This window comes from Tamandua tetradactyla, chromosome 8 (genome assembly GCF_023851605.1).
Source record: "Tamandua tetradactyla isolate mTamTet1 chromosome 8, mTamTet1.pri, whole genome shotgun sequence".
NCBI lineage: Eukaryota > Metazoa > Chordata > Mammalia > Pilosa > Myrmecophagidae > Tamandua > Tamandua tetradactyla.
The window spans coordinates 91,497,827-91,522,587 of record NC_135334.1 but is presented as its reverse complement, the minus strand read 5'-3'; the positions used below and the strand labels follow the sequence as shown (position 1 = coordinate 91,522,587).

The window sequence follows — 24,761 nt, the reverse complement described above, 5'->3', positions numbered from 1 at the left end:
GAGTCAAAACTGTAGATAAAATAATTCGCCCTAATTAAAGCAAAACACAGTATCCTTGCTTTTCATTCTCTTCCCTCCCTTTATCACTTATTCATTCCCTCTTTTCCTTTCTTCCTTCCCTCCTTTCTTCCCTTTCTCCTTCCTTCTACCTTTTCTTTCTCTCTTCCTTCTTTCCTTTCTCATCTTTCTTTTCCTTTCATTTGATATCTTATGATAAAGGAAACCTGTGCTAGTACTATTTTGGTTTTTTTGGTGGTTGAGAAGAATGGTTTACAGTTAATATTTTATATTATGTCCATCTTTAAACCTAATACATGTGATGTCCTTCTTTCTTCTTTATTTCCCTACCATTAAGAATTGTCATCAAGCTATACATAATACTATATTTTTAGTGGAGTAAAGTAAAAATTTAATACATAAAAATAGAAGATAAAGGGATGTTAGAAATTCTTAGTAAGATTTCTTGATTTAAGAACATGTGGAGGATTCAACATAGTCATGTTCTCTTTTGAATTCTGGTTATGTTTTCTTTGACCTGAGTGGACTAGCATCTTTACACTTTTCATTCTTTTTCTGCCATGATTGCATTAGTAATGTTGATCAGTCCTAAACAAGGTTATTGGCCTATTGTCCTTTATAACAGCAGATGTATCATGAGAGGTGAATTGCTTAGCATCTGGTTCTACAGTATGATTTCTAAACTTCACTTGGCAAATATTGCATAACTTTCAATTAAAAAAAAAGAAAGAAAATTTAATTTAACCAGTATTTGAGCTTGTTTAGATATATAAAATTATCTACACTTTTCATCTTGATTAATAGTTGGCTTTTTTTCCCATGAGAAAGTTGTTAGGCAGCTTAAATTATTTTAACTATTCCTATTCTCCCCACAAAGAGACTAAGTAAAGAATCTGCAGTTTTAGTTTCTGTCAATAAGCTTTTCTGCTGCCTAAAATTTTATTAAGGGAGCTAACATTTGTAGAAAGATGTGGCAGTATCCATCAACTCACTTAAATTTTAATTTTTATATACTTTTTCCCTGTTGGGATAAAATAGAAGGTGATGTGCTTTTTTGTCATATAAAATCACTGGACAAGTCATACTTTAAACAGTTAATTAATCAGTCAAATATTTACTTCTTTGCCTTTCATATTTGGGGACATTGTCCTAGTGAGATATTAGGACTCTTTCTGCAAAATTCCTTCTTTATACTTGAGGAAAGAGATGTATAAGACAGAATTAGACCACCATTATTCCCACTTTTGGATTACTGAGGTCATTTCCAAACTGGTCTTTCTGCTTCATTCTTTCCTTATTATAGTCAATTTTCATCACAGCAACCGGAATAATTTTTACAACCTAAATCAGATCCCATGCCTCTTCTCTCTCTTAAAATCCTCCAAAGGCTTTCCATTGCCTCAGAAAATAGAAATTCCATACTGTGCTTCTCAAGGCCCTAAACAATCTGGACTGTGCCTCTCTCTCTCTCTCTAATCTTTAGCTTACCATTATCTTTGCTAGGCTAGATCTGTTTTGGCCTTACTAGTGCACTCATCCAAGGTATCGCCTCCTCAGGACCTTTAGATTCACGTGCTCTCTGACCGAACTGTTTTTTTTTTTTCCTCAGATAATTCCATGCAACATTTCCTAAGTCATTCAACCCTATAACATATTACCTCTATAGAGAACCCATCCTTGACCACTGTTCTAGTTTGCTAGCTGCTGGAATGTGATATACCAGAAACAGAATGGCTTTTAAAAAGGGGAATTTGTAAGTTGCTAGTTTACAGTTCTAAGGCCAAGAAAATGTCCCAAGTCTGTAGAAATGTCCAATCAAAGGCATCCATCCAAGGAAAGATACCTTGGTTCAAGAAGGCCGACGAAGTTCAGGATTTCTCTCTCAAGTGAGAAGGCACGTGACAAACACAGTCAGGGCTTCTCTCTGAGCTGGATGAGCACATGGTGAACACGGTGTCATCTGCTAGCTTTCTCTCCTGGTTTCTGGTTTCATGAAGCTCCCTGGAAGATGTTTTCCTTCTTCATCTCCAAAGGTCACTGGCTCATGGACTCTCTGCTTCGTGGTGCTTCATGTTGTTCTGCTCTGATTATCTCCAAATCTCCTTCATTCTGCAAAATATTTCCTCTTTTATAGGACTCCAGAAACTTATCAAGACCCACTCAAATGGGTGGAGACATGTCGTCACCTCATCCAGTTTAACAACCACCCTTGATTAAATCACATCTCCAGGGAGATGATCTGATTACAGTTTTAAACATACAGTATTGAGTAGGGATTATTCTGCCTTTACAAAATGGGATTTTGATTAAAACATGGCTTTTCTAGGGGCCATATATCCTTTCAAACCAGCACATTCCACCCTCTGGACCCTAAAAAAAAGACATGTTTTCCCCATATACAAAATACATTCGTTCCATAACAATATCAGAGAATCTTAAACCACTCCAATAACATTTCAAATACAAGATTAATACAAGATTAAAATCAGTACAAAGTCTCATCAAAGTTAGGTAAAGGCATGGACAGTCCTAAGGCAAAATTTTCTCCTTTGCTCTGGACCTGTAAAACTCAGAACAAGTTATTTGCTGCCAGCATACAAAGGAGGAACATTCATAGGATACATATACTCATTTTCATTGAGAGGAAGGAACACAGGGGTCACCAGACCCATACAGTTTTGAAAAACTTCAGGGCAAAGTCCATTAGATTTCGAAGTCTGAGAGTCATTTACCTTCGGGGCTTTTGAAGGTAGCAGTCCCACCCTTTTCAAGGGCCTATGCAGAGGCCTGCCTTTCTCTGAATGCAGCTTTGGGGAACACTGGGAAGATGACCTTTCTCTAGGCTCCACCCTCTCCAAGCATTGGGGCCGCACCCGGACTCTTGCCATCTCCAGGTCATATGCTCAACCTCTCCATGTGGTGGCAGCCAGGCTCTCCCCAAACCCCAAGGAATGTGCTTCACCCTCTCCAAGGCCTGAGGCAGCATGATTCTTCCACTGCAGCAAGGTGGAAGGTCCATCCTCTGCCTTTGGGATAAACTTACCCTCTCCATGGGTTTGGGTGGGTCTGCTCTTCCGGCCCAAGGCTTCTTGACTTCAGACCTCAGCCTCCATGGTTTTGCCTCTGAAGTTATTTTTCCTCCAATGTGTCCCTTCTCTGAACCCCCCAGTACAGACTGGCAACAGCTCTGCTTATACAGGTCCCACAGCACTCTCTGTGGCTTTCTATGCAGTAACTTTGGATGGTGCCCATCAGGCATAAGGAGTTTCCACAAATCCTTCCTGGATAACTCCATGTCTGATCTTGGCTTTCTCCAAAATGGCTGGATGGTTCCACATTTGGTCAAATCTTCATATTGGGCACTATTCTCTGGGGTCTCCCGTCCTGAAAGCCCAGAATTTTCCAGAACATCAATTTCTGGATTCTTTGTACCCAAGAGTTCAGTTCTCAGCTTATCTCTTTCCTGTTGCATTTAACTATTAACTGCGAGGAGAAATCAGGTGGCACTTCCCACATTTAATTTGAAGATCTCTTCTGCTAAATATTCAAGTTCATGGCTTTTAAAATCTGCCTTCTAGCCAAAGCCACTAGTCAATTTTTCCAGATTATCTGCTATTTTAAAACGAGGATCGCCTTCCTTCCAGTTTGCAATAAGATGTGTCTCATTTCTGTCTAAGGCCTCTTCAAAGGTATCTTTAGAGTCCACATTTCTACCAACAATCTCTTTAAAACATTTTAGGCCTTCTCTATCAAGCTCCTCACAACTCCTCCAAAACTTTCCCCTTATCCATTTAAAAAGCTGTTCCAACATATTTGGTATTTGCAAACTGCAGCAGCACCCCACTCTCTGGTACCAAATTTGTTCACCTTATTTTATCCCTCTCCCTCCCAGTCACACCTATTGGCATCATCTCTCATTGATACTTTGATGTGTCAACTCACCATGGCTATCAATAGCTTAAACATCTTATTTGTATTCTTTTCAGAGTTCCCACAGTATATTTCTTAGCCCTTCTTGCTTAAGATGAAACTGTTTCTGGTTTCCATAAAAACTGATGCTCAAATATTTTTCTAGCATTCATTCTGTATTGCATACCTAAGCCATTGTGATATAAAAAAACATTTATTTTATTATTCTGGAAAACTGTATTTCTGGTCCTTCTGTCAGTAAGGATTATAATTGATGATGAAATTACTAAAGTAGTTTAGAAACATCTCTAAATTATCCTATAAGAAAATTTCGACAGATATAACAGGAAAGCTCAGTTGTTAAAAAGTATCAATATAAATGAATAAGCTCAATCTTACACTTTCCAACTAGTGAACTTGAAACCCAGACTGTGGCAGGGCTAAAAGAAAAGATCTCTATGATGAAGTATATTTGGAGCAAATTTATATTCCTATGTCCTCAATTTTAGGATTGTAAGTGTTGAAAGGACTTTGAATTGATTAAGCAAATTAGAAAGTTATTAGAATTGTTGTAGCTCAATTAGTTTTTAAGTAACAGGAAATGTTAATGTAGTTATGTAACAAATATTTGCTGAATCTCTACTCTGTGCAAGGCCTTTTACTAAAGCTTGGGGAGATAGAAAGTCTCTCCGTTTAAGTTACTTATATATAATTTTAACAAGACCTGTAGTTTAAGTTGTAAACGTGCATTTCTGGAGGAGGTATTTAATAATTGAACTTTGGTCATTGCTAACATAATAATCTTGTATAAAATACTTCAGGGGTAAAAGCCAGATTGCCTTCGTTATAGGTCAAAAGTTTATGAAAGGTTTATATTTTAATTTGGTTGTTACAAAGAAAGGAATGCCACATTCTTTACAAATGTTGCCATATTTTTATAGCATTTATACAAAATTTGAAAGACATTAATTTCCATATTGGAATACTTTGATCATTGTGTATTTAATGTGGTTTCCATTTGAGAACAACAATCATTAGTTTTTAATATGTTTCATACTTCTGTGGAAGTCAGACAGAATGGAATAAGAAACATTCATCTTCACTAGTCTTTGGAAATAGCTAAAATAATTGACTAGCTCAGTCTTCCTTGATGGCCCAGTGACCACTAACTGTGACTATTTGCATAATAGTCAACTCTTCACTTCTGTAGTGATAACTGTTTGTATCTGATTAAAATTAAGACTGTTTTAGTTCTCTTGACTTTTCCAGAAGTTGCAAAAATTGAGATTTGCGGTTCTGCTTTAACCAAACAAATGCACACATGGGGATAACAATATGCTGAGTTTATGCAGATTTTACAGCACGAATCTGAATAAAATACCCACTAATAGATCCTTAAGGAGTAATAAACACACATGAATTTTCCTTAGTTGCACTTTAAAGTGATTTTAACATACTACTAGACCTTAACAATAATATTTAATTGACAAGATTATGCATTTGTATGGATTGAAAAGGTGGTAGATATCTAATTCCAAATGAACCATAAATTTTACTTTTGCATAACATGTTTTATTAATTTCTTTATGGCCAGGATGTTCCACTTCCCTCCTGGTGAGAGTTTCTTAAAACACAGTAAGATAATTTAAACACATTTAATTAACATTTGTCATCCACATGAAAAAATAATCTGACTTTTGTCCATAAATACTCTCAAAAATTTTCTGGCATATAGACCAGAGGAAGACTATGGAAAGATAACTAATGGAATTTTTGCATTAATTTAGTTTTCATTTTAAGAAAATTTCTCCATTTTTTGTTGACCTTATTCCAAAGTAAGTTGACAAACTGAATGATTTGTGCTAGAATATAAATGATAAGCAAGCCTAATACCTACTACGTGATGAAATGAGGCTATAGATTTCTCTAAGATATTTTTATATTTCTAGTGCCTAACACAAAACCAGGTATGTAGTTATAGGTGCTCAATAAATTGTCTGTTGAACAGTTGAATGAAGGCAGACACTGCAGCTTTCTCTTAGGAATTAAAAATTTCTCTGGAGCATAAGTTATTTTATATGTGTGGAGCTCTTTATTTCAGGGAGCAAGGGGTCAAAACAGTAAGAGAAGGACTTAAGGTCTTTTAGTGCTAAATTTGTATTCTTTGACTTGAAAATTCAACATTTAAACAGAATGTATAATAATGGATGAGAGAGAAACTGATGACATTTGACTACTGATGACTGGGGTGTATTGATGAGATATTGCTCATTTAAAAAATGCAGATTAAGTGAGTATATACAATATGCAGTGTTAACACAAAAGACATGATTGACATTTTTAAGCTTATTATTTCTTCTCTGAATATATAATTGAAGATTTTTGAAACATGTGCCATTGACCTGGAAGATAGAATCATTATACTTTTATTCTTAAAGATCATTCCTCTGCTATATAACCAAAGAAGGAAAAGTGCTAGACTGTGAAGTGGATTTGAAACAGCTATTTTAAGATGAAGCTAGCAAACAATTACAATTACTTTGGTTGAATGCTTTACTCTTGGGAGTGAGGATGGGGATGTAGTGAAATTAGTGACTAGATGCATCTTTTCCATTTCTTTTGTGAATATTTTAGATATTTTGTTTACAATAATTAATAATCAAATTTAGTAAAGAGAAGTTACCCACTGGAGAGGTATTTTCTTTAACTTTTTAAATTGAAGTATAATACCTCTAGTATAAATAAACGCAAAGTTAGCTCTTGTTTAATATTCAAACTAGAATATTTGACTTTGAGAGACCAAAACCAGAGTTTTTAAAAAGATGTTTTAAAACTATAATATCTTGAGTTTGTCCTACTGGGTTTTCAGGGACTTTCATAGCACTTTAGTGAGGATTTTGAAGAGTCTAGCAGTAGTATGCAAAGTTCTTGGAAGAAAATGCACTATACTAAGGGTGAATGTTAACAAAGATAAAGTGTATTTAGTCCTGGGTTGGTGGGATCACTTTCATAGAGAGAGATGGAGAGGGAGAGATAAAGAGAGATTGCCAATAACAAACAGAGGTAGGGTCCTCTTCTGGATAAAGTTGCATTTTTTGTACAATGTGTCCACTGGATGTTGGTGGGAAGCATCTGGGAAGATGGAGCTCTGTGTTCACAAACACTAGAGAGAATTTGTTTCCCAGAATTGCTCCTGATGACATTCCAGCTTGATTATTCTCCTGTTGGAACTAGCTAGATACTCCAGAAACAACCAGATATATGCTAAATATGTGAATGGAAAGAAAGCAAGGCAAACATTCCAAGATGTATTTAAAATCACTATTTTTGTTTTGTTTGCCATTCAAGTTTTATTTATCTTAAAGGTCATTCTCAAATTCTCTTCTGTTATGAAAACTACTACAGCTCTATAACTTTTGTAGCTGCATTAACAAAATTATCCTATGGAAATTGGCGCTCAGAAAACCAGCGCTTAGGTCCCAGATGGGTCTCAACCATTGATGAGTTAACATAAAATGCCTACTATGTTCTTAGTCCTGGAATAGGAGCAATGGGACATACAGAAATATAAATGACGCAGGCCATTCAGGATGCTGAATTTACTTAGCGAGAGGTGATTAATGAATTGAGAGGATTAGTCAATAGCCTGGTAGGCAGTATATAATTTAAGGCTCCTTTGTGTGCTTCAGACTATTGTCAACCAAGAGAGGCCCAATAAAGTGACTGCTGCATTATGCTTTCTAAGGCAGAACAGAGTCATAACATTTTAGACAGATTTTAACAAAAAAGGATTGAAACCAAAAGAGTTCCTTTTGAAGCACTAACTTATATTTTAAAATGAGACTGTTTTGCTCCTAACTTTCCAGAATTACCCGAGGTCCATGTACAATGTTCAGCATGCACTTTTTGGCAATAAGACACCTCCCTGATCTTGAAGGCTTATATGTAATGATTCCTAGGGGTTTTATTTCTTTTGCAGTAGATACTGCAGCTTCTACAGTGGTAGCATTTTATGCAAATGTCTCAGGGCTATTTCTTGCAATGAAGAATATGGGCATTAATGAAATTGTCTCACCCTGACTGTTTCTTCCTGTCTGTCTATGTCTCTGTCTGTCTCTCTGTATTTCTCTATCTCTGTCTTCTCCTCCCTTCCTGTCTTGATGTACACACATTAGAAACATCCCTTCTAACAGTTTTGAAAAGCTTTCTCCAGCTAAATCATGAGGAATGATTTTCTGGAAATAAAACATTAAAAAATCCTCTCTTCCTGTCTTTAACTCAGTAATCGACATTAATATGCACATGATCTTCAATACAAATACTTATTACCCATCACTAAAAAAAGTTAAATAATCTTTGTGAAAGAGAAAATGAGCCCCCCTGAGTGTCACTCTGTTTGCATATTAGCGTGTAGCTAGGTCTGTGCCAAGTTGTTCTCTGACTGACTGCTGCAGATGCTCTTTCTCAAGTATTCTGAGTCATATCTTTAGTGCAAGTCTTCAGGGACAAACAGTAGCACCTGTTCCTCACAAGATATCAGGCTAGTTAGCCCATTCATGTATCTTTAATGAAGCTCTAGGACAGATGGCAAAAAATGCATCATCAAAACTTAGCAGAGAGAAAACAAAGGGGCTAAGTGTTGATACAACAATACTGTTTTACGAATAGAAAAACAGAACCTGAGTGTTTCATATGCATCTGCTTCTGTCTTGATTCTCTAAAAGAAGCAAGGAGCACCCTAGCCATGGAAATTTCTGGGCATATGGCCTATTTGATCAAGAATGTGCTCCCCACCCTATCCAGAAGGGAAACACTTTGGTCAGGGATTGTGGAAGTTTAGAATTAATGGACAGTTGTGCTTTGGGTCATACAGTTTATTTCTTTCACGATGCACTAAGCTTCACCCATGATGAGGTTCCTGGTTTCTCATTAGTCCTTCAGGTTATGGATCCAGCCAGTTAGTGCTTATTTCCAAAGCAATAAAAATAATGCAGTTTTCATGCTCAGAGATATGTTTTTGACCACATAAGATTTTACAGTTTTTACTAACAAAATCAGTTTTTCCTCTTTACTTATAGGATAATTAAAGAATCTGAGTTTGTGCAAAGGGAAAGCTACACCTTCAAAAAAAATGTTACTTGAAGTTTTGATAATATCATGGAAAAGACATGTGGAGACTGGTTACTCTTAGACGGGAGTAAGGGGAATTTATGATTTACTATTTTTTAGAAAAATATTTTGAATGGGTGTTGTTTCTAATGTGACTACGTTTCCTGGCATGCCACTGAATGGGAAACTAGGATGATAGGGAGGAGTAAGAAAGCCAGGCTTACCTTCTTCAGAGCAGGGTGGAATTTTATCTATTTTCAAAATTCATATGCCCTCAACACTGGCCTTCAGGGCAGTGAACTCCACCTACCAAAACCAGCTCTCTGTTATTTATCACAACTGCATGTGAATCTAAAATTGCATTAATATAAATTTCAGTTAAATAATTGGTATCACAGAGAATTGTATTCCTTATCCCTTTTAGGTTTGTTTGGTAAAAGATGACTTCAAGCTTATTATAATATAGTACCTAAGAGTAGAGACTTTGAGACTGACATCATTGGACTTGAATCCTGGTCCACTAATTTTTTTTTCCATTTTTATTCCATCCTTTTGGAATACTGCCTCTTGTGAATAATGTCTCTCTGAACATTGGGTGCAGATAAATGTTCGAGTCTTTGCTTTCAAATCTTTTGGGTATATTCCTAGAAATGGGATTGCTAGGTCATATGTAATCCTATTCTTAGCTATCTAAGGACCTGCCAAACTGTCTTCCACAATGGCTGCACCATTTTGCATTCCCACCAAGTATAAATGAATGTCCTATTTCTCCATCCTCTCTAACGTGTAATTTTCCGGTTTTAAAATAGTAACAATTTCAGTTGTATGAAATATCTCATGTTTTTTTTTTTAATATGTATTTCCCAAAGTAGCTAGTGATGTAGAGTGTTTTTTGGCCATTTGAATATCTTCTTTGTAGAAATGTCTATTCAGATCTTTCATTCATTTTTTTAATAGCATTTTTTTTTTGCATGGGCAAGCAGTGGGAATCAAACCCAGGTCTCTGGCATGGCAGGCGAGAACTCTGTCACTGTGGCCTGCCCTCATTCATTTTTTAAATTGGTTACTTGTCTTCTAATTGTTGAGTTATGGGATTTCTTTATATATTCAGTATATTAAACCCTTAGCAGATAAGTGATTTCCAAATATTTTTTCCCATTGAGTAGATTGTCTTTTTATTTTTTGACAAATTCCTTTGATGTACAAAAGCTTTTACATTTTTATTTAAAATTAAACAAAAGTCGGATTTATCTATTTTTTCTTTTGTTGCTAATGTTTTTGGTGTAAAGTCTAAGAAACTATTGCCTAACACAATGGCCTGAAGATGCTTCCTTGTGTTTTCTTCTAGGAATTTTATAGTTCTGGCCCTTATATTTAGGTCTTTGATCCACTTTGAGTTAGATTTTTGTATATGGTATGAGATAGAGTCCACCTTCATTTTTTTGCAATGGACATCCAGTTTTCCAAGTACCATTTGTTGAAGAGACTAATCTTTCTCCACTGGGTGGACTTGGACCCCTGGCCAAAAATCATAAATGTGAGGATTGATTTCTGAACTCTCAGTTCAACTCCATTGGTCTTTACGTCTGTCCTTGTGCCAGTACTGTGGTATTTTGAGTACTTTGGCTTTGTAATAAGTTTTAAGGTTGGAAACTGTGAGTCCTCCAACTTCATTTTTCTTATTCAAAATGGCCTTGGCTATTTGGGGACACTTACCCTTCAACATGAAATTGATGATTGCCTTTTCCATTTCTGCAAAGATGGCTTGAAATTTTGATTTGGATTGCACTGAATCTGTAGATTGCGTTGGGTAGAACTGACATCTTAACAATATTTAGTCTTTCAATCCACAAACACAGAATGCCTTTTCATTTATTTAGGTTACCTCTGATTTCTTTTAGCTATGTCTTATAGTTTTCTGTGTACAAATCCTTTATATCTTGGTTAGATTTCTTCCTAGATATTTCATTCTTTTATGGATTTTTTTCTTGACTTTTTCTTCATGTTGCTTATGCATATAAACACTGCTGATTTTGGGGTGTTGATCTTGTATCCCACCACTTTGCTGAATTCATTTATTAGTTCGAGTAGCTTTCTTGCAGATTTTTCAAATTTTCTGTATATAGGAACATGACATTTGCAAATAAGGAAAATTTTACTTCTTCCTTTCCAATTTAGATGTCTTTTATTTCTTTCTCTTGCCTAATTGCTTTAGCTAGAACTTCTTGCACGAAGTGGTGTGACAGTGGGTATCCTTGTCTTGTTCCTGATCTTAGAGGGAAAGCTGTCACTATTTCACCATTGGGTATGTTAGCTATGGGTTTTACATATAGTCCCTTCATCATGTTGAGGAAGTTTCCTTCTGTTCTTGGTTTTCTAAGTGCTTCTGTCAAGCAAGGGTGCTGGATTTTGTCAAATGTCTTTTGTTGCATTGTTCAAGTGTGCTAGCTGCCGGAATGCAATACACCAGAAATGGAATGGCTTTTAACAAGGGGAATTTAATGAGTTGCTAGTTTACAGTTCTAAGGCCGAGAAAATGTCCCAATTAAAACAAGTCTATAGAACTGTCCAATCAAAGGCATCCAGGGAAAGATACCTTGGTTCAAGAAGGCTGATGAAGTTCAGGGTTCTCTCTCAAGTGAGAAGGCACATGGCGAACACAGTCAGCCTTCTCTCTTGACTGGAAGGGCACATGGTGGACACGGCATCATCTGTTAGCTTTCTCTCCTGGCTTCCGGTTTCATGAAGATCCCCGGGAGGCATTTTCCTTCTTCATCTCCAAAGGTCGCTGGCTGGTGGACTCTCCGCTTCGTGGTGCTGCAGCATTCTCTGCTCTCTCTGAATCTCTCATTCTCCAAAATATTTCCTCGTTTATAGGACTCCAATAAACCAATCAAGACCTACCCAAATGGGTGGAGACATATCATCATCTAATCCAATTTAACAACCACTCTTGACTAAATCACATCATCCAGGGAGATGATCTGATAAGTTTCAAACATACAGTATTGAATAGAGATTATTCTACCTTTATGAAATGGGATTTATATTAAAACATGGCTTTTCTTAGGGGGCATACTTCCTTTCAAACCAGCACATGCATCAAGCGAGATGATCATTTTTTTCTTTGTTCTGTTAACGTGGTGTATTACACTTATTGATTTTCTTATGTTGGACCACTTTTATATAACTGGGATGACTCCCACTTGATCATGATGTATAATTCCTTCGAGGTGCTGTTGGATTCTGTTTGCTAGTATTATGTTGAGGATTTTTGCATCTATATTCACAAGGGATATTGGTCTGTAGTTTTCTTTTCTTATAGTATCATATCTTGGTATGAGTGTGATGTTGGTTTCATAGAATTTGTTTGGGAGTGTTCACTCTTCAATTTTTTGAAAGACTTTGAGCCAGAGAGGTGTTAATTCTTCATGGAATGCTTGGTAAAATTCAGCTGCAGAGCCATCTGATTCTGGACTTTTCTTTGTTGAGAGGTTTATGATTTATCATTTTTATTAGCTTTTCGTTTGTTGAGATCTCCTATTTCACATAAGTGTTGGTAGTTTGTGTGCTTCTAGGAATTTGTCCATGCCATCTAGGTTATCATATTTCCTGGTATGCAACTATTCATTGTATCTTCTCATAGTCCTTTTCGTTTCTGTGGGGTCAGTAGTAATGTCCCCCTTTTCATTTCTGATTTTAGTTATTTGTGTCCTCCCTTTTTTTGTCAGTCTAATTAAATGTTTGTCAATTTTATTGATCTTTTCAAAGAACCAACATTTGTTTTTTTTAATGCTGTTGGTTTTTTTAAAAATTATTCTCTATTTAATTTAGCTCCACTCTGATCTCTGTTATTTCCTTTGCTCTACTTGCTTTAGGTTTAGTTTGTTCTTTTCCTAGATCTTCTAATCTGGGGTAAGTTCTTTGATTTGAGCCCTTCTTTTTTAATGTAAGCATTTAAAGCACTAAATTTCCATCTTAGCACTGCCTTTGCTGCATCCCATATGTTTTTGTATATTGTGTTTTCATTCGCATTTGCCCCAATATATTTTCTAATTTCCCTTGTAAATTCTTCTTTGGCCTATAATATTTTTAAGTACATTTTTTATTTTCCACATATTTGGGAATTTTCCATTTCTTCCTCTGTGTTTGATTTCTAGCTTCACCTTATTGTAATCAAAGAAGATATATTGTATGATTTCAATGATTTTTATTTTGTTGACACTTGTTTTGTTACCTAACATAGGGTCTATCCTGGAGGATGATTTATGTGCACTAGAGAAGAATGTCTATTCTGCTGCTGTTGGGTGAAGTGTTTATATATATATATATATATATATATACACATACATACATATATAACATATATATATCTGTTGTGTCTAGTTGGTTTAGATGATCTATTTCTTTATTGATCTAAGTGTCCTAACCATTATTGGAGCAGTATATTAAAGTTTCTTATCATTAATGTAGAGCCATCCAGTTCTCCATTCATGTCTGTCAATATTTGCTTTATATGTTTTGGGGCTCTGCTGTTAGGTGCATATATATTTATAATTGTTATGTCTTCTTCTTGAATTGATCCCTTTAAGAGAATATAGTGATCCTCTTTGTCCTTCATAAGTTTTTGCTTAAAGTCTATTTTATCTGACAGTATAGCTACCCCAGCTCTCTTTTGTCTACTACTTGCATGGTATATTTTTTCCATCCTTTCCCTTTCAATCTACTTATGTTTTTGAACTTAAGGTAAGTATCTTATAAACAACATATAGTTGGGCCATGCTTTTTTATTCATTCTGTTTATCTCTGCCTTTAGATTGGGGAGTTAAATCCATTTACATTTAAGGTAACTACTGATAATGCAGGATTTTCCTTTGAAGTTTTGCTATTTTGTGTGTGTAAATCTTAGACATTTTTCCATTAATGCCTACTTTCATATTTATTTGGCCTTTTGTGTTGTACCATTTTGAGACACTTCTCATTTCTTTCTGAATATATTTTTCATGTATTTTCTTTGTGGTCACTATGTGGTTAAAATTTTCCATCCTAAATCTATAACAGTCATATTTGTTTTGCTACCATCTTCAATAACATGCAAATACACTGTTGCTGTACTCCTCCATCCCCTCCATTTTTTTTGTACTTGCTATGGATTACATCTTTGTACATTGAATGTCCAAAACCATCGATTTATCATACTTCTTATGCATTTGCATTTTAGTACCTGAATGAGGCAAGGTATGCTGTTACATAACAAATAATACAATACAATGTTATTGGTAACCCATGTGGTTATCTTTACCAAGGTCTTTATTTAATCCACTGTCTACTATCCTTTCCTTTCTGTCTGAAGAACATCCTTTAGCATTTTTTATAGGACAGATCTAGTGGTGACAAATTGTTTATCTAGGAATGTCTTAATCTCTCTCACATTTTTTTAAAGAAAATCTTGCCAAATATAAATTCTTGGTCAACCACTGTTTTTTTCCAACACTTTAAATACTGCCTTCTTGCCTGCATTGTTTCTGGTAAGAAATTGGCACTTAATATTATTGGGATTCTCTTGTATGTAATTGGTTTTCCTCTTGATGCTTTCAGAATTCTCTCCTAGTCATTGGCATTGAACAATTTCATTACTATGTGTCTGAGTATAGCTCCCTTTGAAGTATCCTGTTTGGGGTTTGTTGGAATTCTTGAATGTGCATATTCATGTTATTTCATTAAATTTGGGAAATTTTCTGCAATTATTTCTTTGAATATTCCTTCTGCCCCTTTCTCTCTTTCTTCTCCTTCTGGGATTCCCATAATACATGTATTGGTATGCTTGATGGTGTCTCACAGGTTTCTTAGGATCCGTTAATTCTTTATTCTTTTAACTTCCTGCTCCTCAACCTGAACTATTTCGGTTATCTCATCTTCATTTTCACTTATTTTTTCTTCTACCATGACCAATCTGCTATTGAAACCATCTCATTTATTATGTTCTTCTATTCCAGTATTCCTCTGGAGAGATCCCATATTGTTCATTCATTGATTTCTCATATCCTTTTGTTTATTCTCCATGTTTTCCTTTATTTTCTTGAGCATGTTGAGGATCATTATTTTAAAGTCTCTGGTAAGTCCAAAGTCTGGTCCTCTTCATTGATGGTTTTTGGATATTTATCTTGTCCCTTTGGATGGACCATCATTTCCTATTTCTTTGTCTTCTAATCTTTTGTTGCACACTGTACATTTTATTATTTAAAGTGTTAACTCTGAGATTAATCCCTGGGTTATCCCTTAAATCTGTATCCAGCTAATGATAGGACAGAGATTTTCTTGAATGCCAGTAGCTAATCAAAATGAAGAAACCAAGGCAAAAACCATCTTTCATTCTCTTTGCAAACTGGTTCTTCTTTGACTGGTGGTTTAACTCTCCTATTAAAGCAGATCACCCAGAGGCAAATTGGAAATGAAGGGTCCTCTCTATTGTATCTACTTGGAGCCAGAGCTCATGCACATGCTTCCTCCAATGGACCTGTGTTTGCTAAAGGTATGAGGAGTTCCCTGTTTATGGTCCACAGGCCTTTGAATGAATGCCTTCTGTATTTCCTCTGGAACAGACCTCCTCCCCTTCCTGGGTGCTCTTTCAAGTAACTTAATATAAGCAGTCCTTTGCTTCAGGCCATTTCAACGTAATTATTTCTCACACTGTCCCAGTAGTCTACAAGGGACTTCTCTCCCTCAGGATGGATTCTGGGGGGGTGAGCCCAATAGTCAATCCCTGGCTCAGTCTCTGATACTTCCACCTGATTGATTGGCACTGACATGCATGTACCTCATATGCACACAGGGGCCACTATGATCCCTCTGGAAAAGACCCAAGGACCCACGATGTTAGTGCAAACTGTTTCCATCTTGTATTATGGAGAGAGTGGCAGAGGTGCCAGCATGAGTAACAGAAGCTTTTTCTATGGCTTTTGAAGCTGTGTTTTCTTAATCCAGCTCTTGCCTGGTTAATGCAGCCCCTTAATTGTTTCCCTAGTTTTGAAGAAGGCTATTCTCTTTGTGATTCTTCTGCTGCCTTTGACCCAGGGAGATTAGAACTTGTCTGCCTTCAGAACTGTTGCCCCCAGAATCTGAAGTAGTTTTTTGAAGGTATAGATCTGTGCTCAGACCATGTTCTAGTTTGCTAGCTGCCGGAGTGCAATATACCAGAAATGGAATGGCTTTTAACAAGGGGAATTTAATGAGTTGCTAGTTTACAGTTCTAAGGCTGAGAAAATGTCCCAATCAAAACAAGTCTATAGAAATGTCCAATTTAAGGCATCCAGGGAAAGATACCTTGGTTCAAGAAGGCCAACGAAGTTCAGGGTTTCTCTCTCAGCTGGAAGGGCACATGGCGAATACGGCGTCATCTGCTAGCTTTCTCTCCTGGCTTCTGGTTTCATGAAGCTCCCTGGGAGGCGTTTTCCTTCGTCATCTCCAAAGGTCACTGGCTGGTGGGCTATCTGCTTCATGGTGCTGCAGCATTCTATGCTCTCTCTGAATCTCTCTCTCCAAAATGTTTCCTCTTTTATAGAACTTCAGAAACTAATCAAGACCCACTCAAATGGGTGGAGACATGTCATCCCCTAATCCAGTTTAACAACCACTCTTGACTAAATCACATCATCCAGGGAGATAATCTCATTACAGTTTCAAACATACAGTATTGAATAGAGATTATTCTACCTTTATGAAATGGGATTTATATTAAAACATGGCTTTTCTTAGGGGGCATGCTTCCTTTCAAACCAGCACAGACCACACAGCCCTGGAGTGGGAAGACTAGTTCTTTATGTCCCATCCTTGCTCCAGTAATATTGGCCAAGAGCCAGAGCTCCAGTCCTCACTGCTGCTGGCCACTTGGATGGGGGAAAGGGGAGGGTAAAACTCAGAGTCTTAATCGCAGTTTACCAGCCTCTTTTTCCTGCTTCTCCTTGGATGCTGTGCAGTGTTCCTCTAGTCTCGAGTTTCAAAGTAGCTTATTCACATAGTTCCTACCCATTCAAAAGTTGTTTTGGAACTGATTCGTGAAGCTTTGTACTCTGCCATATTTCCACCCTGGTCCCACTAATCTAATTTTTAATTGACCAAGTTACTTAGTCTCTCATGGCTTTGTCTTTCTCATTAAAAGAATAAGAGTAATGACAGTAAGTACCTCATAGGTTTTTGAGAATTGAATGAGATAGGACATGTAAATAACTTTCCCAGTGCTTAAAATACAATACACGCTAAAAAAAAGTTAGCTATTGTTGCTATTATTAACATCATCATCATAATGATTATTACTTCTGTAATAGAGCTAAAAGAGGAGCTTTTCATCATCTTCTTCCAGCCCAGATTCTAAATGATCACTGGTCATTCTGGCTTATCTTCAATAAAGGGCACTTTAAGTTTTCACATCATCATCTTACTTAAAGTAAGTTAAGGGAAATTTCATTATATGGAGCTAAATGATCATTGGTAATGAATATATAGTAAGTAATCATTGGAATAAATGACAGCAAATATTCAGATCAAATTGTGTTTTGGGTACAAAATAAGAGCGGTTGGAAGGACTTTATTTAAAATTGAACAACATTCACAGTATCCAAATTCCAGAACAACCTCTAACAATATAGCTCAGAAATATGAAAGTATTTTCAACTGTAGACCTTCCATTTTCCTCCTTTTTTTATCACTTAGTCCATGTGATATACGCATTGGACAGGGTAATTAGCAGCTCTAGACTCTAAACCCAGTTCTGTTATAGGCAGCGTGATAGTAAGCTCATCTATTTTGCCTTCTTTAGCCACCTGTTTCCCCCTGTGTAAATTTCAGAGTTTGATTAGATTGCTGATTTTCAAGGAATGGTCCTCAGGCTAGCAGCATCAGCTTCACCTGGGAAGTTGTTAGAAATTATGTTCTCAGGCTTCACCTCAGATCTACTATTCAGAAGCTCCAGGGGTGGAGCCAAAGAATCTGTTTTCCCAAGCCCTCCAATTGATTCTGATGCACACTTGAGTTTGAAAATCACTACTCCAGATTAAATTTTAGATTGTTGGAATCAACCTTCCAAGTTTCTGATTCAGTAGGTTTTAAGTGGAGCCCTAGAACTTGCTCTTCTAACCAGTTTCCATGAGATGCTGATGTTGCTGTCAGATACCACCTTTTGAGAACCATTGAACTGCATTATATCTAAGCTCAATTCCAACTCTGTTTTTACTATTGCTTTCATATTATCTTTCTCTCCATATTAACCTTGTATTGTATTGAAATGTCTTTTGGCCTAATAGCTAGCATTTAAGATTTCTAACATATCCTATCTTTTACTATGTGATGGACAGACAAGAGCCCTCCCCCCCCACCCCGTTTCTTATAGCTTGTGTGAATATGATACAACTTACAGCCATTTGGCATTAAAAAGGACTCTAGATTGTTTAATTAGTTATCTGATGAACATACCCATTTACGAAGGATATATCTTTAGGCACCAGATCAAAGAATTAAGGTCTGATGCCTGATTATCATTGACCTACTTTTGTTGTCCCATTTTCTGAGAGCTTAGAGAACTAATGTAACTAATGTAGAAATAAAATTTTGTTTTCACTCTAAGATTCTTTTTAATGAATAGTACTAAGGATCCCGAACTATATCTTCCAGTAATCCTTTGTAATCCCATATTCACGTGTCTTCTCAATATTTAGTGTGGGTTAATGCTCTGTGAGGTATGGTGTCTGCTGAGAACATGACAAGCCTCTTCTTGCCTAACCAAATTGTTTAGTTGGCCCATATTTTCTTTTTTTGAAGTAGGGTTATAGGTAAGACCACCACTTCTGTTTCATCAGTAAATTTGATGGTGTTCTAATAACTGAACATGAAAGCTCTATAAGAAAGAAGAGAGGGACTCACATTAAATGAGTATCTAGTGTGTGCCAGGCACTGTACCACAACTTTACTTTTATTGCCACTTTAATCCTTCTAATAACCCTGTAAGGTAGTATTTCACATGGGTAAATAGACTCATAAAAGTTAGATAACAATCCAAGTTTAAATAGCCAAGGAAATGGCAGCGTATAGATTTGAGCTCAAATTTGTTTACAATATAATGTTTGTAGTTCATAGGTTTTCGATAATATGTGTTGAATGAATGGACAAAGAAATGATTATATCATACTATCTTCCTAACATTGACTTTTAAAATATTATAGAATTATAAAATTGTGAAAGCTCTTATATGTCATTATCTAATCAGGTTTTTAGTAATGTGATCTCCTTTAAAGAATCTCTATGGTAATGCAATTTTTACTTGACCACCCTTAGTGAAAGAACACACACTATCTCTTTAGTCAGTCATTGTTGGATAACTCATTAGAAGATTCTTCTTTGAAGTAAAATTTTCTAAAATGTCTTCCTATGTAACCTAGTGCTGCCTTTTGTTACCGCTCAGACTTAATCTGATCCTTCTAACACATACCATTACTTCAAATATTGGAAGATTACCCTTGTATCTTCTCTCTCAAGCTAAATAGCCCCCCTCTTTCCAGCTACTTCTCTAGAAATTACTTTCTCTAGAGCCATAACACATAATAGTAACTTCATAAATGTGAATTAAATAAGAGGAATGAATAAATAAAAGATATGATACCCAGACTCCTTGCCTTCCCGTTCCTTTTCTTTAGAGTGTGAAGCATCTGCACTTGTTCTAGGTACATGCCAGGACCATATTTCTTCTAGAAGAAAATGAAATGATCTCTTTTGATGTACTCTTGCACCGAACAATAGTCACCCACAAAATACTGCATTTTAGTTTCCTGGCATAGAACATTAACCTCATCTTTGACATCATTGGTTTGTGTTAGGTCAGAACAAACTGGAGTTGTACAGGAAACCCAATGTTTTTCTTCAGGGTTAAAGGCAAGACCTGGGCACTAGGGGATCAGCTTCAATTTAAGCAGGCTAAGTTTGTACTCTAATGTACAAAACTAGGGCTTACCTCAGCTAAAATGGAAGAAATAGCTGCCCAAAGCTAGTTTCTTTCACGCCCCACTGGCAAGGTAGTAATTGCACAAAGACCTTTTTATTATAAGTTGATTTTCCTGAGAAATGAATTCAGAAAAATACTGTAAAGTGTTTATTTTTTGCTTGCCCTTTATTAACCCACATCTTAGGGCTTTCCCTAGAGAAAAGCTGTTGGTAAATGAAACTTCTTAGACCCACACGGAAGCATTTTTGTACTGTGTCCCTGGCTGTGGAGGGAACATGGACAGGATAAGGCAAGTTGGTGCTATTTAAACAGGGTCATCAACCAGTTTATGGAATTCTGCCTAAAGAGAAGATTTAGGAATTTAAACAGGGGAAGTTTTGGGGGTTGGTAGAATCACTGGTAAGGGTTTGTATCTTAAATAGGATATAATACAGCCTTTTCATACTATTAATATTAAAGAGGCCAAAGACCCTGTTTTAATCTAAAGATAATTCCTTTTCTTTAAATAGGAAAAGTCCCATAGTTCAACCTATAAAATTATGCTCTAAAAGCTAGAGCAAAACCTTCCTGTGATGCCATCCTGGAATCAGGGCAGCATGCATAGGGTAAAAAAAAGGAGATAGGAAATTAAAATGTGATTTTCACAGGCATGATTCTCTCATAGCTCTTATTTTCTTTATATAGAATACAAATACTGATATAGAGTGAAGATTTTCTATTTTGCATTTTTGTGCTCTTCGATACATTTATTGAGGTCAAATGAAATTTGATATAGTAGGATTTATTATGAAATGCTCTCTGAATACAACTCCATAATTACTGAGCTACATGGTAGTGCATAAAACTGTAAAACTGCTTAGCCAGACAAGCAATTTATATGTTACATCGAGGTATGTACGGCAAAGAATATTAGTTTAATTGGGAGCCAAGATGTAGTAGCCTTAAATCTGAAGAACTATATGTTTAACATAATGTAGCGAGGCTTTGAAATAAGATACCTAAACTGGGAAGATACAGCTTTTGGAATATATAACAATTAGACTCATTTTCTGACAAGGATACTAAATAATATTTTCAAAATAAAGCACAGAATGCAAAGCAGGTGAAAGGGCAAAACCTCCCAACATTGAACAGTGTAAGAAAAGAAGCAAATTTATTTTTTCTAGTTTTTGTTTAATAGAAAGGAAATAAAAAACAATCAAGAGAAATGAAAACCATTAACTGTAGTTTGGTGGAAGCAGGGATGAGGCAAATTTGCAATGAAGTTATATATCTGGTGTGCTAATAGGAATCTAAGAAAAGGGATTTGATGGATTTTTGCCTGAATTGTCTCAGGGAGCAGATTTGAAATGAGGTTAAAGGTCGGTGCCTTTGTGGGTACCAGCACACCACCAGGAGTGAAAAACACTCCTGGCATCTATTTACTCTCTGTCTGATCATAGACTCTCTTCTGTTTAGCAGGTTCAGGGTCACATGCCTCCGCTCATGATCCCAATTTTTCCACATGACCAGCGGACCCTGGCAGCTGCTGCTGCTGCCCAACAGGGATTCCTCTTCCCCCCTGGAATAACATACAAACCAGGTAAGGGATTCCTCTTCCCCCCTCGAATAACATACGAACCAGGTAAGTAGAAAAGCGTGTAACGTTCTTTTGGAAATACTAAGATCCACATGTTTTTACTTAGTAGTCACAACAAACACAGGAGCATACAAGGGAATATAAATAAAAGGATCATGAAAGCTTATTTTAAAGTAAAATGTGAATTGGGGAGAGGGGGCAGAGTAATAAACTAATAGGCTGCTAAACACTTTTGCTTTCTCTTCTTCTACTTCTCCTTTCCCTGGGGACTACGAAATTTTTGTCAGCTTTCTCAGACCTTTACTGTGAATAATTGTCTTTGGTTGAAGACCCTTTCCTCCTCCTAAGCACTTTTACACTCTGAGACAGTGGTCACATACAGTACAAAATATTATTGTTTGTTGTCTGATTTCTCTTGGAAAAAATGTAAAAACTGGGCTGATTTAATTAGGTTCCCCCTAATAGGTAAAATTCTTTTTGGTTTTAGTCTAAATAATGAAGCATTCAGCAATATTTTCTTATTCATCTTTGAACCTCAAAAAAACAGGTCACATAACCTTGCAGTAAAATATGTTTTGAGACCATTTAGCAAATGTTATGATTTTTCTTTATTTCTCTGAGTTTACTGGACTCCTGGGGAATTCAATTAGAGGCATAATGGTTTGAAGCTTCTTTCAGAGCCTCCTTGTAAACAGGGCTTTAAATGTTTAAAGATACATTGCCAAAGGAATCCAATGTAAGAAGATAGTCAAGTAAATAAAAGTCAACCTTAATTTCATTTGTGGATTCTTTGTAAGTGACCTCAGCTCAGATATAGTAACCTTGTTCTACTCATTAATAATTTGTGTCAAGTTCTTTTTAACATATTAACCGGATTATATCAACCACCAAATCTGAGGGTAGCAAATCTGAGTACAACAGTTTCTCTGACTATGGGGTTTACACAGTGAACAAAGGCATTTTAATATGCTTAAAAATTAATAAAATATAAATAATTTTACTAAAATTCTTATAAGCAAGCTTGCTAAATAGCACAGAATAAAACCTACTGAGTTGTAACATTTGTTTAATTCCTTGTTGCCATTGACTGTTCTTTTTCATTTGGTAGAGAACCACCTTCATTGTGTGCATGTTTGTGGTAAAACTCAAATGATTCAAGGAATAGAGATGCTAAGTAATTGGCTCACTGAAGGACTGACAAAAATCTCCAGATAAAAATGAGTTTTTGAACACCTAAGTGAAAGAACACTGTCAAATTGTTATTTCCTAGATATTTTTTAGAGCAGTTTATACTCCTTGTGAAATTGGTATCCATATTAAAGACAGAAGCATGTTTTTCCAGAGAATATGTTTCTTTCAATGGAGTGGTTTAATGATTCTCCAATATCTGTAAGTGGTCCTGAACAGTTTCTTTATCAAAACTTCCTTTGGAACATTGATGTAAACTAAATTTACTGGATTGCCTTGAATCTTTATTGTCACCCTTATACCAGTTCTAGAAACCTTTTAAATGTACCATCTGTGGAAACTCTGTGTTTGATTTCAATAAATCAAATTATCAAAAACCTTTTACTAAGGTTTTTAAATTAAAAATTTTTCAACTTAGGTATAGGCCTTATTTTCTTCTAGACATAGACATTCTTGAACTATTTTACTTTCCTAGTTTCGTTTCAAACAATAGTGCCATTTTTGTGGAGGAAGATATTGTTGTATATTCAGTGAATTTAGAACAATTTTCTTTTAAAGTCATTTCAAACACCATTAATGAGACTTTGACATGTAAATGAGAAGGCTATAAGTCTGGGATAGCATTGTACAGGAGTGAGCTACCTCCTGTGAATTCAGGTGCAGTGTAGTGTGGTATCCTGGGCTAACAAAGTTACATTTTGATTATATTAGCTAAACCCTGTTGGTTAAGGGAGAGCAATGAGATAGGACATGTAGGAGGAAGATAGTCAATCACAAACATGGCTAGTACAAAATGGTATTTTTCTGGTGACCTCTAAGATGTATCAAGATCTAGTTACCCAGAACTCTCAAATTGTTAATATTTTGGCTAATCTAGCCTTTATTGGGTCTAAAATTATGCTTAAAGTGGATTAGAGTAATATTTCCTATTACTAAGGAAATTACATACACAAGAGACTTAATCTATGCAGTGTTCCTTTGTCATTTGTACGAACTGAGGAAGGAGACTACGATTGCCTGGAGTTTGGACATGGAAAACTCTTTTGCTTCAAACTGAGCCTTGATAACTTTACTTGTAATACATGTGAGATATTGACTAAATTTTTAAAAGAGAATAGCTTTATAAAAGCCCTGAAATGGTGGCACACATTTATCTTCTGGCACCCTATGGAAGAAGTACACACACTACTTTGTTTTTCTGTAAATTAAAAAGTAAATGACTCTCTGTAGGAGAATTATTCCCCTCTTTTTGCTCCCTACAACCTGAAATAAATTCATAGTATTTGTGCCTCTAGCTGAATGAATAACTGGATTTCCAGAGAGCAAGGATGATCTTGAGATGATATTTGGTGTCTAATATGGTTAACTGTATCTGAAACTGTATGTAGGATAGTCCAAACAAATACATTTAAGGCCTTGGACCTCCACTGCCCTTCAATTAGATTGACTCACTGCTCTGAACATTTCAGGTACCCAGTCTGCTGTGAACACAAAGCAAGTAAGTTGCTGTGGAGGCGTCTGGCCTTTAGGGATTGTGCAGCTTCAGGGAAGCTTTCACACTGATCTCATTAGAAATCATCACCAGGACACAAAGAAAGACTTTTCATTTCTTTGTTCTTTCATATTATGATACTAAGAGATGCAACAACTCATGGTAAGATAAACACATTTGAAGAAATTAGAAGATAATACCTCCTTCACAGTTACCAGTATGCATATCGTATCAAGACTGGCTTGCCTGAAAACAACAACAACAACAAAAACAATGAGTAGCCTCCTTCATGCACCAGGGGTGATGCAGCTGACTCATAGACCTTACATTGCTGGAATTTTTAAAGCCATTGCTGCAGGAACCCTAGAAATTTCCTGAGAGATCCTAGGAGATGGATCTCTGCTTGCTTCTGGCTCCTGCACCCACTTATTAGTTATAATATGATAATAGCCAAAGTTTAATGGATAATTACTATG

General features: G+C 36.1%; 1 protein-coding gene across 37 annotated transcripts in view; it reads left to right on the top strand.

Annotated features, from left to right (window-relative positions):
• The window catches only part of SOX6 (SRY-box transcription factor 6), a 602,540-nt gene that overhangs the window by 448,133 nt on the left and 129,646 nt on the right, over positions 1–24,761 (top strand). For 30 of the 37 annotated variants that reach the window (XM_077114108.1, XM_077114106.1, XM_077114104.1 and 27 more), the window contains one exon: positions 21,485–21,608. In XM_077114108.1, coding sequence (XP_076970223.1) covers positions 21,485–21,608 — 124 coding nt within the window. The remainder of the gene's footprint in view (positions 1–21,484; positions 21,609–24,761) is intronic. The other 7 variants (XM_077114080.1, XM_077114091.1, XM_077114118.1 and 4 more) reach the window with 1 other exon arrangement.